The sequence below is a fragment of the Podarcis erhardii genome (assembly GCF_964252035.2).
Source record: "Podarcis erhardii genome assembly, chromosome: 9".
In the NCBI taxonomy this organism is placed as follows: domain Eukaryota; kingdom Metazoa; phylum Chordata; class Lepidosauria; order Squamata; family Lacertidae; genus Podarcis; species Podarcis erhardii.
The window spans coordinates 77,732,629-77,751,226 of NC_138512.1; the positions used below are offsets into that span (position 1 = coordinate 77,732,629).

The 18,598-nt window shown below is 41.8% G+C and overlaps 1 protein-coding gene across 1 annotated transcript; it reads left to right on the forward strand.

Annotated features, from left to right (window-relative positions):
- Positions 1-1,122: 1,122 nt before the first annotated feature.
- LOC309350331 (CD209 antigen-like protein 2) lies at positions 1,123-18,146 on the forward strand. The gene is made up of 9 exons (XM_081877332.1): positions 1,123-1,248; positions 3,240-3,339; positions 4,805-4,924; positions 11,137-11,247; positions 12,482-12,580; positions 13,465-13,551; positions 14,830-14,981; positions 16,057-16,166; positions 17,786-18,146. The coding sequence occupies exons 3-9, from the start codon at positions 4,834-4,836 to the stop codon at positions 17,934-17,936; spliced, it is 801 nt and encodes a 266-aa protein (XP_081733458.1). The 5' UTR covers positions 1,123-1,248; positions 3,240-3,339; positions 4,805-4,833; the 3' UTR covers positions 17,937-18,146.
- Positions 18,147-18,598: the final 452 nt, after the last annotated feature.

Below are 18,598 nucleotides of genomic sequence, written 5' to 3' on the forward strand. Positions count from 1 at the left end.
TATCCTATGCTTCTGGGAGATGATATATAATGAGTTGAAAAAAATGTTGAAATATACTTTTATTAAGAAACCAGAAGCATTTCCCTTGGGTATAGTTGGAAATGATATAAACAGGAAAGACTGTAAGCTTTTTTTATATGCAGCAGCAAGAATATTATTGGCCCAAAAATGGAAGCAAGAAGAATTACCAACATTAGAAGAATGGAGGACTACGCAGAACTAGACAAGCTAACAGGAAGGATCCGAGACCGGCGGAACCAGAGGTTTACCGAAGACTGGACTAAATTTATGGAGTATTTGAAAAGTATCTGTGACGATCAGTTTACGTTTGTAGGATTACAAGAAGTTCTGTGAGGAGTAATTTAAGAAATATTGTAAAAATGGAAAGGGAGAAATGATTTGTTAGAAAATGTAAAGGCAATATTAAGTTAAGAATTGCAGGAGAAATAATTAAGACGGAGGATTATCAGAGGTGCTGAAGGAAGTCCAAATAAGGATATGTGTATAATAATTTGCGTGGTATGTCTTTAAAGTTTTGTATGCTAAAAACTAATTTAAAATATTTTAAAAAAGAAAAGAAAAATGCAAGTCTTTCTCTGCCTCTTTTGACTGACTGCCCCCTCACCCACGCGGACTGCTCATCTTGACTGTGGGAAGTCCTCTCCACGACAAATTCTAGCACACGGGGGCCATTTTATATAAATTATATAATTAGGTATTTGAACAATAGGTATTAATAATTGTATTATAAATTGGTATTGTTATAATGAGGCTATTATTGGATTGTAATTGCAAAGTAATAAAAATTATTATTCAAAGAAAAGAAATATCCCTGAACATATGAGAAAATAAAAACTGGGATACAGCAATGCTTGAGTTTCTCACCAAACACAGTAGGTAAATTAGAGGCATTAGAAAAAGACACACCTTCCAAAAATGGAATAAAACAAAGACCATTAGATGTACTTCTAGATAAGTTTTTAAAGGTTCAAAAGTAAAACAGTAATAACTTTTGGGGAAAAATAAGTAGTATACAAGATCTGAAATAAACATTTTCCTGGGTTTATGCTTTATGTGGCATGCTGATTGGATATGATGAGCAGCCAATCAGGAAATGGTATAGCCTAAAGGGGAGGAGTTCTGGAATGCCTGACATCACAAGGGAGGTGGTTCTTAGCCAGTGGGAGGATGAAACAACCTTAAGAAGAAATTAAAGGAGAGAAAATATTGTTCCATGACAACACCAAGGTATCCAAACAGAAATAAGTCTGATGGGTGGAATACTTTCCTTACAAGCTATGATATTTGCAGGGTCTCATTCCAGGGCCAAAAGGTCACTTAGAGGGGAAATGATAAGCAGGTTTATAAAACTTCAGATAGTTTTTCTCTTTTGAATACTAGAATCCAGGGTCATCCAATGAAACTGAGTGGTGGTATATTCTAGGGCTGTGTACAGGTGCCCTGCTCTGACTCATGGTCCCAGGTTGTAAATCCAGATCCAGATCATGATCCAGAACATGATCCAGAAAATACAGTTCTTGAAAAAACTCATTTCCTAGCATATCAAGGGCTGCTAGATCAGATGACTTTGAAACAGGATTAGACAATGTAGCCTTATGAGGCTTTGCCCTCGGGTGGGAAAAATATTGTGCCCAGGAAAGGGAAGTGGGAGTCAACAGACACTCAAGGAATAGTTTCAGAGAAAAAGCTTTTTCTTTCTACCATCCATGAACTGGTAGAAGGAGCAGGTGTGATAGTTCACAAAAGCATGCACGAGTTCACACTCATGTGCACAAACATATATACCCCTTTCCAGTTCCCTCCCCCTTTCTCCTCCTTCTTCCAGAGTCCTGCCCCATGAGTTCCTCTGAGCATGAACAGAAAGCTGTCTTGGGACTATTCCCAGGAAAGGGGGGGGGGTGAGAAGCCAAGGGGTTTTCAGCAAGTTCAGATGTGTTGCAACTAGAATGAGATAAGATTCGTTTCTCAGGCCTGAGTATTCTTGGCAATGACAGAGCCTATTCATTAGCCTTTAAAAGTAACATTTTGCCTATGCACAGCATCTTGTGAGAATAAGCAGAGACAAGCAGAGAAAAGCTGTTTTGGATTTTTAGAAGACAAAAGGAGTTTTGGACAGTTTTGAGGCCTGGGGTGATTTCAGACAGGATTTGGGTATCCTGTCCCTTCATTCCCCCCTGTTTGTTTTTGGACAGCCGCCAGGCCTGTCCCAAATGGACCACTATACTTTCTAGAGGCCACTGAGTCTTTCCCCAATTTTGGGAGCTGGGAGCCACACCAAGCGTGTCATGCAGTCAGATTGCAGCCAAAAGATAAGTTCCTGGCGTGTACTCAGGTGTAACGGTTTGGGCTGGGAACGTACATGTCAAATTGCCACTGGCGCTCTTTGACACAAAGCCAGCCAGTAATTTGGTGAACCTAGCCTTTCGTGCACAGGGTTATTACCAAGTTGGTGCTGTGGTTCAACGGGGGCTTTAGTTAAGTTCTGGAGGCTCTGGGTGGAGCTCTACCAGGTGGCAAGATAATGAAAGGAGGCCAGGGCATGATTTCCCTGATTGAACAACCCACAACCCACACAAATAACCTCCTCTGCAGGGGTGTTGTAAAGCTATCCAGGGGCTCCGCAACCTTCTATAAAAATCAGTTATGCAAAAGGAAAGAAAAGAAAATGAGAAAATGTCCTCTTTCAATCCAGGCTGGATTCTTGAGCCGTGCAAAGCGTCCAGGGGTGATGCAGGAAGGCAGGGTGGTCATCTCACGGGCGTTAGGCGTCTGGTGGGCGTTGGGCGTCTTGGGTCCCTTCCAGCAATGCTGGAGCGATGTCTGGGCATCTGGGTCCAATCTGGGTCCTCATCAGCTGGTGTTCGAGCAAAGGCACAAGGCGTTCTGGCAAAGGCTCACCTGTTAAGAGAAGAGATAACAAAGGCGGCAGCAATTGCACAGAACAAATTGATAGATAACATTTGCACATAAGGTATATTAACTCAAAAGGGTATGCTTGGCAGGAAACCTCGCAAGGGGTTAACAGTTCTGTTCCTTGGGTTAAGTTTTGCCAGCTGAGATTTTTTTTAATTCACAGAAAGCATTCACTTGCTTTTACAACAGTCCTCTTCTTTCTTGAAGCCACAGCATCAGATGTCAGGCTGCGTCTTTGCAAAACACACACACAAATGACACACCTGGAGAGCCTGTGTAACAGTTTTCCCCTGCTTCTTTTCCAGGACCAACACATGATCTCCAAAGTCTTGTTAGATTCAAGTGGATTTACAGGCGTCCAACTGAGACCGGATCTAGTACTCCATCTTTTCTGATGACCAGGAGGTAGTTATAGAATTAAATGAATATACCTTCTATTAAGGATGGGGAAGATGTGGCCCTGTGATGGAGGGAGTTGACACCCAGGAACATCTGAAGACCTCATAGGTCCCACACTATCTATTAAATGGGGAACATCTTACTGGAGTCCTGTAAGCTAGATGTCCAGGAGTTAAGAGAGAGGAATAGGATGCAAAATGAGAATGTGGTATATTACCTAAAACAATTTTTAAAAATGCCTTGGAATCCATATGGAACATCTCTTTTGGTTTAAAACTGAGATTGATCCAGTAAAAGAAAATAGAAGACATTTCAGTTATATTGGACTTAACAACAACTTTATGTTGGATTGTCTAATACTACTACTACTACTAATTTTTTATTTATACCCCACCCTCCTCGGCCAGATCCGGGCTCAGGGTGGCTAGCACCAGTAAAATTACAATAAAAACATAAAGGGGGGGACACAAATTTAAAATCCAGGTTAAAATACAATCTAAAATGCAGCCTCACTTTAATAGTAGCCCATAGATCAAAACCATAAGGGGAGGGAAACATAAGGGTCAGACTGAGTCCAGACCAAAAGCCACGCGGAACAGCTCTGTCTTGTAGGCCCTGTGGAAAGATGTCAAGTCCCGCAGGGCCCTAGTCTCTTGTGACAGAGCATTCCAACAAGTTGGGGCTGGTACTGCAACCCCGCATGGAGCGAGTTACAATAATCAAGCCTGGAGGTGACTGTCGCATGGATCACTGTGGCCAGATCAGGACGAGAAAGGTAAGGGACCAACTGCTTAATACGGCGGAGATGGAAAAATGCCACCTTTGCTGTGGCTGCAACCTGTGCCTCCATGGAAAGGGAGACATCGAAGGTTACACCCAAGCTCTTGACAGAAGGTGCTAGCACTAACTGAGCCCCCTCAAAAGATGGGAGTTGGCTCCCCAACCCCATGTCGTCCCGACCCAGCCAGAGGACCTCTGTCTTCAAAGGATTTAATTTCAACCGGCTCCCACACAGCCATCCAGCCACAGCTTCCAAGCATCTGGTCAGTGTGTCCGGGGCGGAGTCAGGGCAGCCATCCATCAACAGATAAAGCTGGGTGTTATCAGCATATTGATGACAACCCAACCTAATGCTCCGGACAATCTGGGCAAGGGGGCACATAAAGATATTGAAAAGCATCGGGAAAAGGATTGCGCCCTGTGGGACTCCACACACCAAGGAGTGCCGGGGCAACAACTCCCTCCCTAGTGCCACCCTCTGCCTGACCTGAGATAAAGGAGGGCAGTCATTGTCAGACTGTGCCCTGAATCCCCATGTCGGCAAGGCGGTGGTCCAAAAGTTCATGATCGACCATGTCAAAGGCTGCTGACAGATCTAAGAGAATCAGCAGTCCCGACCCGACTGACAGTCACCGCTCTATACCTAACGTGCTCATAGTCTTCATCTCCATTTGTTGTTGTCTCATTCTAGCTTGTTGTTTCACATACAAGACTGAGAGGATGGGGAAGCCAGCGCCCGCAAAGCCCGCAAAGCCGGCAGCGCCTGCAAAGCCTGCAGCTCCAGCGGGAGCAAAACAACCAGGAACTGGAGGTCTGTATACAGCACAGTCATATGGGATGAGGTGTCCCTTAAAACAGAGGAATGCACGGGAAAGGGAAGTTAATGGGGAGACAGGTAGAAAGTGGAACCAGACATATTGTGCCAGGGGAAAATGCAGGGAAAAGCCCACGCAGCTTTTTGGGTGCCAGAGATCCACTAAGCCCCATAGGAACCCCAGGACTCTTGGCTGCTGGCTGTTGTGTTCCTTTACTGTGTGCAGTCCGGAATGGTTCCACCATTAGGCAGAATGAGGCAGTTGCCTCAGGTAGGAGGTGCTGGGGTGGGTAGAGATGTGTAGACCACACAAGCTGCACTGCACCTCCTCAGTTAGCCTGCTGCCCCATCAGCAGCATCAAAACAGGGCCCATGGCCAGCCCAGTAAAGTTTCTGTATGTGGAATTTGTCGGAGCCCCATACGACCCAGCTGTGATGGCTACTCCTCCAACGTATCTTCGGAACCCATCCAGGCTCTCCTCCGACGGTGATTAACAACCTAAGCCTTTGAATGAGACTTCAGGCATGCACTCCATTGCACAGAGTACCCAGACAGCAGCAGAAGCAGCCAGAAATATATGCTACATTGCTACTGTATTTCTAACTACGCAAGACAGAAAAGAATATGTGTCTGCTCTCCGTGAGAGACAGAAAAAAAGAAAAGGTCAAAGAAATAGGAAACCAGTAACATCAACATCCGTCTCCTGTCTCCCGTGAGACTTCCAACCGTCTGGAATGTCAACAGAGTCTTGTGACTCCAAGAACTGCACAGTGGCATAACTGAAACCTAACAGAATTATGTGTACAGAGGGAGTATCTTGTCCAGGGCGTTGGGTATAGGAGGTTCAAGGGGCTTCAGCCATGTAAACATGTTGAGGCAGAGGTCCAAACAAGCTGCAATATTTATTTATTTAAAAAATATATTTATTAAAGTTTTAAATGTTACAAAAAGAGAAAAAGATAATTCCAAATTAAACAAAAACTTAACAACACATCACAATAAAAAAAGAAAAAAATAGGAAAAAATATAATTTTTTTTATAAAAAACCAGAAAACCAGAAAAATAGGAACAGTTAAAAGACACAACGAACCTTCCCATAACTTAGCTTTCATTTACTTGTTTCCTTGACCTCTCGCACCTCCCTTTTTTGTATTCTAGTTCAGTTAGCTATTTCAGCAAATCCTTTTCATCTTTCCCAATTTTTATCCTATAATTTATCTTAATATAATGTAACTTTACCTTTCCTCCTTTCATCCATTAACAATCTATTTTTACTTAATCCTTTATAATATTTCCGCTAAAGCCACATAACTTCATTCCAGCCTCCTTCTAACATTCCTTAATTTTACAATGTTTCTGTAAATAAACTTTAAATTTCTTCCAATCTTCTTCCACCGACTCTTCTCCCTGGCCTCGGATTCTGCCAGTCATTTCCGCCAGTTCAATGAAGTCCATCACCTTCATCTGCCATTCTTCCCTGGTGGGTAGATCTTGTGTCTTCCAGTACTTTGCAATAAGTATTCTTGCTGCTGTTGTAGCATACATAAAGAAAGTTCTATCCTTCTTTGGCACCAGTTGGTCGACCATGCCCAGGAGAAAGGCCTCTGGTTTCTTCAGGAAGGTATATTTAAATACCTTTTTCATTTCATTGTAAATCATTTCCCAGAAAGTCTTAATTCTTGGGCATGTCCACCAAAGGTGAAAGAATGTGCCTTCAGTCTCTTTACATTTCCAACATTTATTATCGGGCAAATGGTAAATTTTTGCAAGCTTGACTGGTGTCATGTACCACCTGTAAATCATTTTCATTATATTCTCTCTTAAGCCATTAAATGCCATAAATTTGATACCTGTGGTCCATAACTGTTCCCAGTCAGCCATCATAATATTATGTCCAACATCTTGTGCCCATTTAGTCATAGCTGATTTCACCGTTTCATCCTGAGTGTTCCGTTTCAACAGCAAGTTATACATTCTTGACAAGTTCTTACTTTGGGGATCTAACTGCTCTATTTCCAATTTTGATTTTTCCACCTGGAAGCCAATTTTTTTGTCCAGATTATATGCCTCCATTATTTGATAATAATGGAGCCAATCCCGCACTCTATTTTTTAGTTTTTCAAAACTCTGTAGTTTTAGTCTATCTCCCTCTAGTTCCAGAATTTCCCAATATTTCGGCCATTTGGCCTCCATATTGAGCTTTTTCTGAGCCTTCGCTTCCATTGGTGACAACCACCTTGGGGTTTTATTTTCGAGCAAGTCATTATATCTTATCCAGATGTTAAACAATGCTTTTCTGACAATATGATTGTTAAATGCTTTATGTGCTTTGACCTTATCATACCACAAATATGCATGCCACCCCAAACAAGCTGCAATATTGAGGGGCTCACATCCCCAACCATCGCTGGGCACCCTTTGTGTGCCCCACCCTTGCCCCTGCCCAGAAGACCAAGAGTCAAGAGGAGGCTGGGACAAGCGAGGGGATCTTCACCTTCTCTCCTCCCAAACTCCACCTGGCAGTCCAGGAGTCGAGAGGGGCCTGGGACAAGTGAGGACGATCTTTGCCTTCACTCCTCCCAGCCTCTGCCTGGTATCCTGGCAGCCGGGAAGGGGCTGGGGCGAGCGAGGACAAAAATCGCCTTCTTTGCTCTGCCTCCTCCTCCGTGCCCTATGCCACACTTATACAAATTTTCACATTTACAAAAACAAACCAAGCATTCCAGGCAAAGGATTTTGATTAACTTGTGATTTCTCTAAAGCTCTGGATGCAGAATTTTTGTGACTTTATAAATATTTATGGCTATGGCTAAGGTAGGCAAGAAAACAGCTCCAGGCCCAACCAAAACACCAAGTCAGAGAAAAGGTTTAATTGTAGAAGGGGACACAAAGTCTGATTTGACAAGAATTTCATTAGAAAAGAGAAAAGAGATGGGGGAGGGTATACAGAGACTAGGACAGAAGGCTGATTTTAAAAGATTTGATTCTTAGTTTGAGATTTGCCAGAAGATACGGCGGTGGAATTAAGTGAAAGAATAATAAAAGAACTTGTCAATTTGATTGAAATGGATGAAGAAACTGTTAAAGTGGCACTGGATAAATCTTTTTGTGTAAAATCAAGATATGCTAAAGGAAAAAATATGTCAGTTGATTGGGTTTCTTTTTTCAATTCAAAGCAATTTAAAGACAGAATAATACAGAAGCATTTTCAGAAAAATCTCAGTTTGATGACCAGAGAATAATAATTTTGAAAGAAATCCCGATGAGACTGCTACGGAAAGGAGCAAATTACCAATATCTGACAGACACACCGTGATGAAACAAAAGAGCTTTTCATTGGGAATACCCTGAGGGAGTCTCCTTTACATTTAAAGGGAGAAAACAGAGATGTAGAGATTCCACAGAAGCAGATAAATTCTGGAGAAAGAGTTAGCAGGAAAAGAATTAGCAGGAGAAAGAACATTTGGTTGGGAGCCACAACATGAAGAAGAATCAACAGAGGGGGAGAAGAGAGATAAATAAATAAAGGACAAAATGGCATTGATAATCTTAATGTGGAATCTAAATAGACTCAATAATAAAACAAAAAGGCTTGGGATTGAACATGTGGTAAAAATAAATAAATTTGGATGTTATTTGTTTTCAGGAAACACATATTGCATGAAACACAGAAGAATTCTGATCAATTAAAGTTTTAGGAAAGGGCTTTGTGGCCTCTGACTGTATAACGAAAAGAGTTGTGGTAATGTGTACAGAAACCAGAATTAGATCCAGAACAATTATTTAAAGATGAGTAAGGCAAAGTGCAAGTAGATAAATAGGTACCAATCCAGCGGGAAGGTAAATGGTGTTTCCGTGCGCTGCTCTGGTTCACCAGAAGCAGCTTAGTCATGCTGGCCACATGACCCGGAAACTGTCTGCGGACAAACGCCGGCTCCCTCGGCCAATAAAGTGAGATGAGCGCCGCAACTCCAGAGTCGGTCATGACTGGACCTAATGGTCAGGGGTCCCTTTACTTTTACCTTTAAGGAGGAATACTGATAATACAGCTAACATCACAAGTAGAGAAAAAAAGAATATTAATAGATGTAAATGCACCAAATGAGAAAAAAACTGACTTTTAAAAGAGATGAGGAAATCTTATTTGAATATATGAATGAAAAGATAATTTTGATGGTAGATATGAATGATGTAGCTTCCCTGGAATGGGACAGCACTATAAGAAGAAGCGATACAAAAGAAGGGAAGCTACCTAAGGCCTTTTTCAGATGACAGAAAACATAAGTCTAATTACTATGTAGAGAGAGAAACACCCACTGGACAGACAATTTACATTTTACTTATCTGAGAATAATTCAGCGAGTCGAACAGATTCTGTATGGACCAATAGAGATTTGTACACCAAGGTGAAGAAGGTAGAAATTTTACCCGGGACATTATCAGATCACAACTTTATTATTATAAAATTAAGAACAGAGCAAAATTGCTGATTCAGACTAAATGAGAATTTATTAAATGATCAACAGATATTAGAAAAGGGGGGGGGGATATTAAGAGATTATTTTTAAATCAATCTGAATCAGGAGACAAATTGAAAGTGGTATGTGATGCAAGTAAAGGAGTCTAAATATATATATTTTAAAAGAAGTGGTTTAATACCTGCCTCTTGCAGTGGGTCTGAGAAGGCTCCCTCACAGAGAGAAGCATTCACCACCCCATGGAGCCCCTCACCCAGCCCTTCATGGCTCACTTTTATGAGCCAGGATGGACAAGGATCAAGGAGACAGGTTGTTCGTTTCACTCTTCCAAGGAGCCTGTCCACATCCTCAGAGGTAACAGATTGGATGAGCAAGTAAAAAGAATGAGAAAGTAAAATCCTCAGTGATACACTGGACAACTGATTTCAGTCATAATATAGACATGGAAGCATGGGAACGATTGTGGAGTATGGATATAAAATTCACAGCATGCTACGGTTTAAGAGAAAATTATATGAAAATGATATATTGTTGGTATCTAACAGTGAGTACACTGGCAAAAAATTATAAATCTTGGAAATGTAATAAGAAAGAAGGTTCTTTTTATCATATGTGGTGGTCTTGTAGTAAGGTTAAAGCTTACAGGGAAATCATCTACAATTAATTGAAAAGGATGTTCAGAACTACCCAAATTGTATAGAAATTCATTTATGTATGCTACTACAGCAGGAAGAATGCTACTTGCCCCTAAGTGGAAAGAAGCAGAAGTCTCAACAAAGGAGAAATGGCTACAAAAACTTATGGAATATGTGTGAGCATTAAATGCCCATTTGCAGATAGTAAATTCAGTCCTTTACAGCAGAATGCAGAAGAAGCAACTGTGGTTGGAATAGTAATACCAAAGGTTTTATTTGTAAAGCAAATAACAGAAGAACAAGAGGACACTCACATCCATCATCTTCAGCAGAGGAGCAGAGAGAGAGAGCAGAGAGAGGGAGGAGACATTTAAATAGTTCCCATACTCCTACATCAATTAAGTAAATAAAGGCAACCTGCAACATTGTGCAATGTGAGAATGAGACATTACAATACTAACAATATGCATAAATGGCAAAAGTTACAGGAAGAATAAGAAATCAAGATATCAAACTTTTTATAAAGGAATGGAAATGGTTTATTGAATATTTACAGATAAATCGAAAACAGATAAAAACATTAGGTGGATTGTTATAATAATGTGCAGTTCCATAAGAATATATACAGGTATTTAAAGTAGATAATTAAATGAGCAAGTTAAATAAATCGGGATATGCAGAAGCTATTAAAAATAAATTTAAGGAACCACAGAAAGAGAGGGGAGGAAGTCAAACTTTGAAATGTTAAAATGATTGTAAAACTAATGAAATCTATAAACTTGAAAAGTATAGATTAAAACTTTTTTAAAAAGTATTATGTGTATGGAGGGGGCATCTTGTCATTTGTCGGGGGGCGGGGAGAAAGTAATATCAAAGGCTCCTGTCTTCTGATCCAGACATTTGTAAGAAAAGGTTCGTCACGCAGCAAGGCATCTCGCCTTGCTTCCTCCATCTGCTTAGCATCCCAAGGACCCACCCCCTGAACCACTGAATATCTGTGGCTGATGGCTACCACAGTGTATGGAAATCCTTTTTTCTGGGGTGCCAATGATATGTTGGCTACCGATGGCTAAAGCAGAATTTTCTTTCTTCAAGCATCTGGTTTTCAGAAGTTTGTAACCTTCATGAAATCTCCCACGGGTGAATACATTGTCGTATTTCTGATGATCCTCTTTACTGCGTTGACACTGCTGCTTTTCCTGCTATGTAAGTACATAATTGGCGAACTTTGCTACTACTGTCCTGGGCTTTGCTTGAATGCCAATAGCATTTCCAAAAAGAGATGGTAGGATCCAGTTTCCATTTACCCCATTTACCCTCTCTCTTTGATTTCCGGGGATGAGTTACAGCTGTCACCCATTGAGAGCAATGGCAATGTTTTGTTCCAGCACTAGGAACAAACACATAGACTAACACAAGTCCCTGGGACACCCTGGACAATTCCCTTTCTCAGCTTGCAATTCTCTGCTTCTTTCCCAACTAATCCTCATTTGCCGGGGGAGAGCCCCCCTTCCTGATCCTTGCCACCCTGCCCTCTGCCAGGGCTCCAGTCCCCTGAAGGAAAGTGCTTGGGGAAAACAGGCTGCAGAGGATAAGGCCATGGCCAAAGTGGGTGGGTCCAGAGCCTACGTAAATATCTAGATATATGCAGGGCTTTTTTCAGCTGAAATTGATCAGGACCCTGTTCTGGCCCCTCTCAGGTGGGTGCTGTTGACATTTTAAGAGAAGGGAGGCATTCATGCTGAGTTCCAGCACCTCTTTTTGTAGACTGGATAGATGAGCCCTTGACCTATTTGCACACCTAATTCATTTTTAAAGGGCACTTGAAAGTAAGCAAATCTCGAGTGGAGGGAATCAAATGATCCAAGAATTTGCATATTTTAAGCATGTGGCAGAGCATGAGGCAGCCTGGCAAATGCAAGACTGTAGGACAAAGAGGACAGATGTATCTAGACAACCAAAAATCCAAAGCTCTCAAAGGAAGGCCAAACTATCTGATGACAGAAGTAACAGGCCAAATTGAAACAGGACTTCAGATCAGCAGGGCAGCCACTGTCAAGGGCCGAGAGCAGAAAATAATAATAAAAGTCATATTCATGTTTTTGTTGATTTTATTTCTTATCTGCATTACAAGTCAGCAATTTAAATTCAATATTAAAAGCAGTTTGAAACCAAGTATCCCCTCCCCCAGATAGCAGTGGTGTAGCGTGGGGGATGCAGGGGGGGGGGCCGGCCGCACCGGGCGCAACATCTGGGGGTTAGGGTTAGGGGGTGCAAATCCACGGGTTAGGGGGCGCAAATCCATGGGTTAGGGGGCGCAAATCCATGGGTTAGGGGGCGCAAATTACTTGCCTTGCCCCGTGTGCTGACAACCCACGCTACGCCACTGCCAGATAGTCAGACAATTTAATCATTTCTTTTCTGCCTACTTCCTCCTTAGACCAAAGGGAACTTAAAAAAAGGATGGAGTTTCAAATGGCAGTGGATATGATTCGGACCTTTGTTGTTGGGCTTGATTCAATCCATGAAGACAAGGATGGTAAGCATTTTTTTATGCACATCCTCAGTTTGCTAGACCCTTTTTAATTTAATCAGGCATCAATTCCTATAGTTCACTTTGGGATTCATATTGTGTAAGCAATACATATATTCAATGAAACTCATCACCCAATAGAGTTTATGACGGTTTCATTGCTCAGCAGGAAGAAAAGCAGGTGGTTGTGATTCTCACATCTCCCCACTAGAAATGCTGTCCTCCACCATCACACTGTTAATTCACAATGTTTGTGCTACTGCAAGATTTTAGCACCGGCACAAGGGAACTTTGCCCCCACTTCTCCCTGCATGCCATCACCAAAGCTGCTCTGCAGGGTGGGGAACAGATTGGAGGGAAAGGGGCTGAAGATTGCATTGTACAAGGAGAAATTCCTGCATTGACATAATGTCCTCCTTAGAATTATGTGGAATGCAACACAATATTCATCAGAAAAAGAGTTTTGGCGCTTCTATTTTCTTAGATCTCACAAAGCATAATAGAAAACTGCAAAGTATTCTTTGTATATTCGGCTTTACTGTGGGACTCGAGGTGGGAATTGTTTTGTGACCCAGTGATTCCCAGCAGAAAAGGAGGACATAGGAAGGGAACATTAGAGATACTTCATGAGCCAGTTTTAATATGAGAATAGGATAGTGGATTGCATGGGTCTTTGGTCTGATCCAGCTGCAGGGGTCTTCTGAGGCTTTTCATTGGTGATCTCAGCCACAGAGAATCAAGTCTGTCCTCATATTCATAAGAACCCCATCCTTCAGCTCTGCTTCTTGTTTCAAGCTAGAGATTTTGAAAATGTTTGAAAATGGTTTCTTAATATTTGCAGATTGTTATTTCAGATACTATTTTGCCTTGAACTATTTCAAATCTTTTAGACTTCGGAATACTTGCTGTAGCACAAAACAAATCAGAGGAAATGCGGTATATTGCCAACAGAAATGATGAACTGCAAAAAGTAATTGGTAAGCTACCCTATGATGCTGAAGAATTGTAGTACAGTGGGAACCTGCCCTGATTCTGCACCAGCTGAAAGCCCCTCCTCTAGCTGAAAACTCTTAGAGCCAGAGCAGAGTGCTGCCCTCCTGTGCAGGGGTCACCCTAGGGAAACATCAGATATATTCAGTTCAACTCTCCTGACCTTTTGAATTGATTTAGTTCTATAGGGAGGCAAGAAAAGACTTCGTCATTCGTAGCTATAATAGTAGACAATCAAAACAGGTCAGCTAAAAGTTCTGTCCTTTATTATATTCACCCATGAATTCACCCACTCTGCAGAGACAATAAAAAGTGTTCAACTGAAAGGGCACTCAGGGCCAATTGTGTCCATGGCCCAAGCCAAGGCAGGGGGTCTTCTGGGTAGTTACACCCACCCAGTGGCACTCCCTCCCACCAGATCTCAAGGGGGGGGGAAGAACTATCTTACTCTCAGAAGACATCTGAAGGCAGCCCTGTTCAGGCAAGTTTTATATGGTTGGTGTTCAATTGTGTTTTACTTTTTTGGAATTCGCCCAGAGTGGTTGGGGGGAACCCAGTCAGATGGGCAGCAACAACAGGCAGCACATTATTATTATTATTATTATTATTATTATTATTATTATTATTATTATTCGGATGTTCCAGAGATCAGCCAAAGCTCAGCAGGAGCACCAGTCAGATCAGCTGGAAAATCCCCCAGAGCCATTTGGAAGCCCACTAGATCCATCCTGTCAGCTCAGGCAGGGAGAATGCTTTGCAGCAAACCAGATGGTAAACCAGCAGAATCCCCCATCTGTCCCAGTTGCCCAATGCCAGGAACTTACATTCTAGATTCCCCTCCCCCCTCCCCAACTCAACAGAGGGCCTGGAAAGAAAAAGAGAATTTGGATAAACCACAACTACTCCCCCTTCCCAACCTTCAAGTCTGCCCTGATTCTCCCCTGAGTATCCAGGTGGAAACAAGTAGGTGAGGTTCTTGACTGTGCTCCCTGTTCCAGCTATGCCCACCCAGGTATTTACTGCAGCATCAACATGGGTTGAAGAGTTAATGTTGTTCTTGTTTTAAGATTTCTGAGCTTCCCAGATGAATATATGTTACCATGCGGCAACAGAAATGAACTTAAGAAAAATAATTGAAATCTGCACAGGCATACAAGGTGGTTCCCATTAAATTCCCTATCTTGAATTTGAATTTTAAGCTGAAATTGAATTCACTATTTTGTTTTCTTTTTCTCTTCTTCCTCCATATCTGGCTTAACTCAAAGACCACCTTATTGGTAACTTGAATGGTGGTTGGCTTATATATCGAAGGACAATGTATTTCCTTTCTCCTGACCATTCTTCATGGGCTGATTCACAAAAAAGATGTGAGAGGGAAGGTGCCAAGCTCCTTTCTATGGAAACAGTGGAAGAACAGGTGAGCATCAAGGCCAAGTATTGAAAAAGGTAGGGGATCTCCTTGAGTCAAAGGGTTCTTATCATCACTGTCCATTTAAGAAGGTTAAATCTACCTGTATGCAGCCAAGACAACAACTCCATCAGTCAAGCCAAGGTGTGGGTGGTGCAGGGAGGAGCTGCTACCATCAGGGGCTAACTAAGGTTTCTTGGAGCTGCTGAGCTCTAATAGAATGAAGCTGGCAGTCAGGATGGAGATCTTGGAGGAGGAGGAGGAGGAGGAGGAGGAGGAAATACTTCAGAGGCATCTATCTCTTGGATTCTCTATAAATTCTTCCTCTGCTCTTTGAGATGTATTGAGTGCTTAGAAACAAACGTTTCCCTCACCACGCTAACCTTCTGGCAGGAGAGTATCATGGAGATGACTCTAGAGGAGCTTGCAAGATATATCCCTCTTCCAGCCCCTGAGCCCTTGCACAGGGGCTACTGGGGTGCTGCAGGGCACAGACATGGGTGAGACCCCATCGCCATGCCATCAAGCATACCACAACCGGACTGATTCCAGTGTCTCTGGAACCAACCATCAAACATGGATGCAGAAATTGGAGTATTTGACACACAGGTCACTGTCCTGCTAGGTGGTTCCAAGACCAACTGTTCTCTGGCACAGTCATTTACAGTATCTGGAAATTTTAACTCTGTGTCATGACTGGAACACATATGTAGCCAGTCTCGGTGAGGGCATGTGAAATTACCCTCCACTACAATATTTCCTCTTTGGGATGCTTCCTTGATTCCATCACCATCATCTTCGTCATTCATCATCATCATCATCACCATAAGCATCATAATTTTGATCAGGGGGACAATACCACATCCAGTATATGAAATTATTATTGGAGATGGGAATACAATGTATAGTTTTGATCACTTTCCTCCCAAAAAATTTGGATTGCGTCTTCAAATGTGATACCTTCTCCTTTTAAAATGTGTGTTTTTTATGCCTGTTGAATTTCTGTAAAGGGCTATAGTCTCCCAGGGAAAGGGACATTGTCTTAAAAGATTTTATTTGTTCTTTCTCAACACCCCTACCCTAGCATTTTATAAACAGGCAAGTACAAAGTCGTAAGAAGTTTTTTTGGTTTGGAGTCTTTAAAGACAAGGGAAAGAAATGGAGATGGCTGTCAGGAATAGAGGCTATATTCACGTAAGTTTCTGCAGAAACATTTGTTAATGGCATGCATTCCAAAAAGTTGCAGATTCTGTTTACATAATTGATTCTTTCCATTTCCAAATATATTTTGCCATGCAATTTTCTCTACTACCAAAGATCTACATATGTACTCCTCCACATCATTATCCAGGTGAATGAATGGTGCTCTTCACTATGTTGGAGAGGCAGGATGCTTCTCTAACTTAGTGAATGCAGTGATTTGCAAGAGGCTGAAGGCATACTTTAAAATGGTATGTGCTGCTTAGATCAGCTTCAAAAGGACTTGCAGCTGAGCAACACGGTCAGCTGGCAATTTAAGACAGTTCATGGCTCCCTTTAAGTATCTAACAACTCTTTTCAGCTTGTGTTGATGGATGTACAAGGTCAGAGTAAGATCCCACTCATCCACAGCTTGGTAGTAGAACAGAAAACTGGACTGGCATTTATTACCAAGACTAGATTAACAGAGGGCTGCTTTCAATTTTGCAAGGTCTCCTGGAACAAAATCCAATGACATACATCTCTATTAAGATGCACCCAATACCAACCACGGATCCTTTTTTGGCAAAGGCACAGAGTAAACTTTACAAACCCTGTATGCCAGTGGTTACCAGTTAGCTAAGTACTGCAGACCCTCACCCAAACATCTCATGGGAGTAAAAAAAAAACCTACTACACCATTACTAGTAAAATCAATTTAATAGATTCACAGAGAGCTAAAAACAAGGGAGTTATAGAAGACATTTATCACAGAATTTCAGTGCTGTGTAGTGGGACTTGATTCAGTATACAATGGACACTGGAGAATGCAAGTGACAATAAGAGTGAGGCTAGGGTGACATGTTTGTCAACTATGGATAACTGATTAAAGTAATCTTAGAATCATCATGTTAGATTTAGATAAGATATATATGTGAGAGATATCATATCATTTCAATCAACCCTATAATGGCTTTGTGGTTATAGATTATATTTTGTAATTCATCTGAGGACATAGCCATTTTTGTTTCTGTATAGTGTCACTGCTCTCCTCATGCATCGAGTGGGTGATGGATGTGAGAGGAGGTGGATGAAGGCGGATGCAAATCTAACATGGTTTTAATATGCTCAGAAAAATCATTACTGTGCTAACTCTGCTATGAGAGAGTAAGGATCTCTCTTCCAAAACTCTTTCTCCAACACCCACAACAGTCCAAAGCAGATCTGAGGAGGATGTGGGTGCATATGGAAAGGAGAGAGGGACAGTTCTGTTGCAGAAATGGAAATCCTGGCAATAGCAGAAGTACTGCATTGGATACTTCCCAAACGAAATTGACTGAAAGTTCTTGTGTGTACCAAAGAGCCTTCAAAGATGACACCTTCACTTTTTTGTAGTTTCCTATGAGAAATCATTTCATGTTTAAAAGAAAAGAGACAGTCTTGACCCACAGTTGTTGTTGTTGTTTTCCTTACATGGTTAGAATTCTAAAGCCGGGGAGAAAAATCCATCCCAATTGTGGGTGGATGTTAAGAGAGAAAGAGCTGAACATCTTTTTAATGGTAGAAGGCACGGGGAGCGCGTGAGGAAGTAGACATCCATTCTTGATTGATCAGTGCTGCTCTTTTCTTTTCAGGTACTGGAAAGCAGGTGAGCCTAAAAATCCAGACCAAAACCACTGTGCTGCAGTAGGCCTTGATTGTGGTTTGGATTGCTGGATGGCATTACACTGTGAGCAACGCATAGGGTACATATGTAAAAAGGTGCCTGATGATGCTTGGCTCTAAGAAGATGAACGAAACTGGATCTCATGATCACTACACAAAAACAAAACAAGAGATCACCCCACCTCACTGTTTTAATGCACAATCCACACTCTGCCATCTAGATTATAGGACTCTATGGCATCAGCACTCAAAAACACCTTGAAAAGTCCTTATTCTACAAACTCAAATGTAGATGGCTACAAAAATAAAGAATGGAAGGGTCCAGTCATAGCCTGTTTTCTGTTTAATGTATTTATTTGCAATGCATACCAATATTTGTTTCCTTACTTTGTGTGTTTGATGTCCCATTGCCTCTTCTGATCTCCATGGTCGCTACCTTACAAGGCACATAAGGACAACCAAGCATGCCAGCCAATGAGAATGGGGGCCACCCAGCACCCGGTGTCCCCTTCTAGCAGACTAATCACAAATATAATTTTGGCTTTATCACTGGGAAATTCCAGAGCCATGACTCTCATATAGGGATAACATTGGGCAACAAACACAATGAACTGCTCTTGATTTCTGTCAGAGGCTTTATGCTGTCAAGCCGGCATAGATAAAACTCCGGGCTCACGGCCAGTTCCAATCTATTTGATTTATTGACAAAGTTCAAAATTACATCTCCAGGGTTTCAAATCACGTCCGACCCTTCCGGCACAGTTGCCGCGTCTGCTTTCTTT

Coding starts and splice junctions, on each gene's coding strand:
- LOC309350331 (XM_081877332.1), top strand. CDS start 4,834: ATGGGGAAGCCAGCGCCCGCAAAGCCCGCAAAGCCGGCAGCGCCTGCA. Junction 11,248..12,481: donor ACTGCTGCTTTTCCTGCTAT/GTAAGTACATAA, acceptor CTTCCTCCTTAG/ACCAAAGGGAACTTAAAAAA. Junction 16,167..17,785: donor GGAATAGAGGCTATATTCAC/GTAAGTTTCTGC, acceptor TTTTCTTTTCAG/GTACTGGAAAGCAGGTGAGC.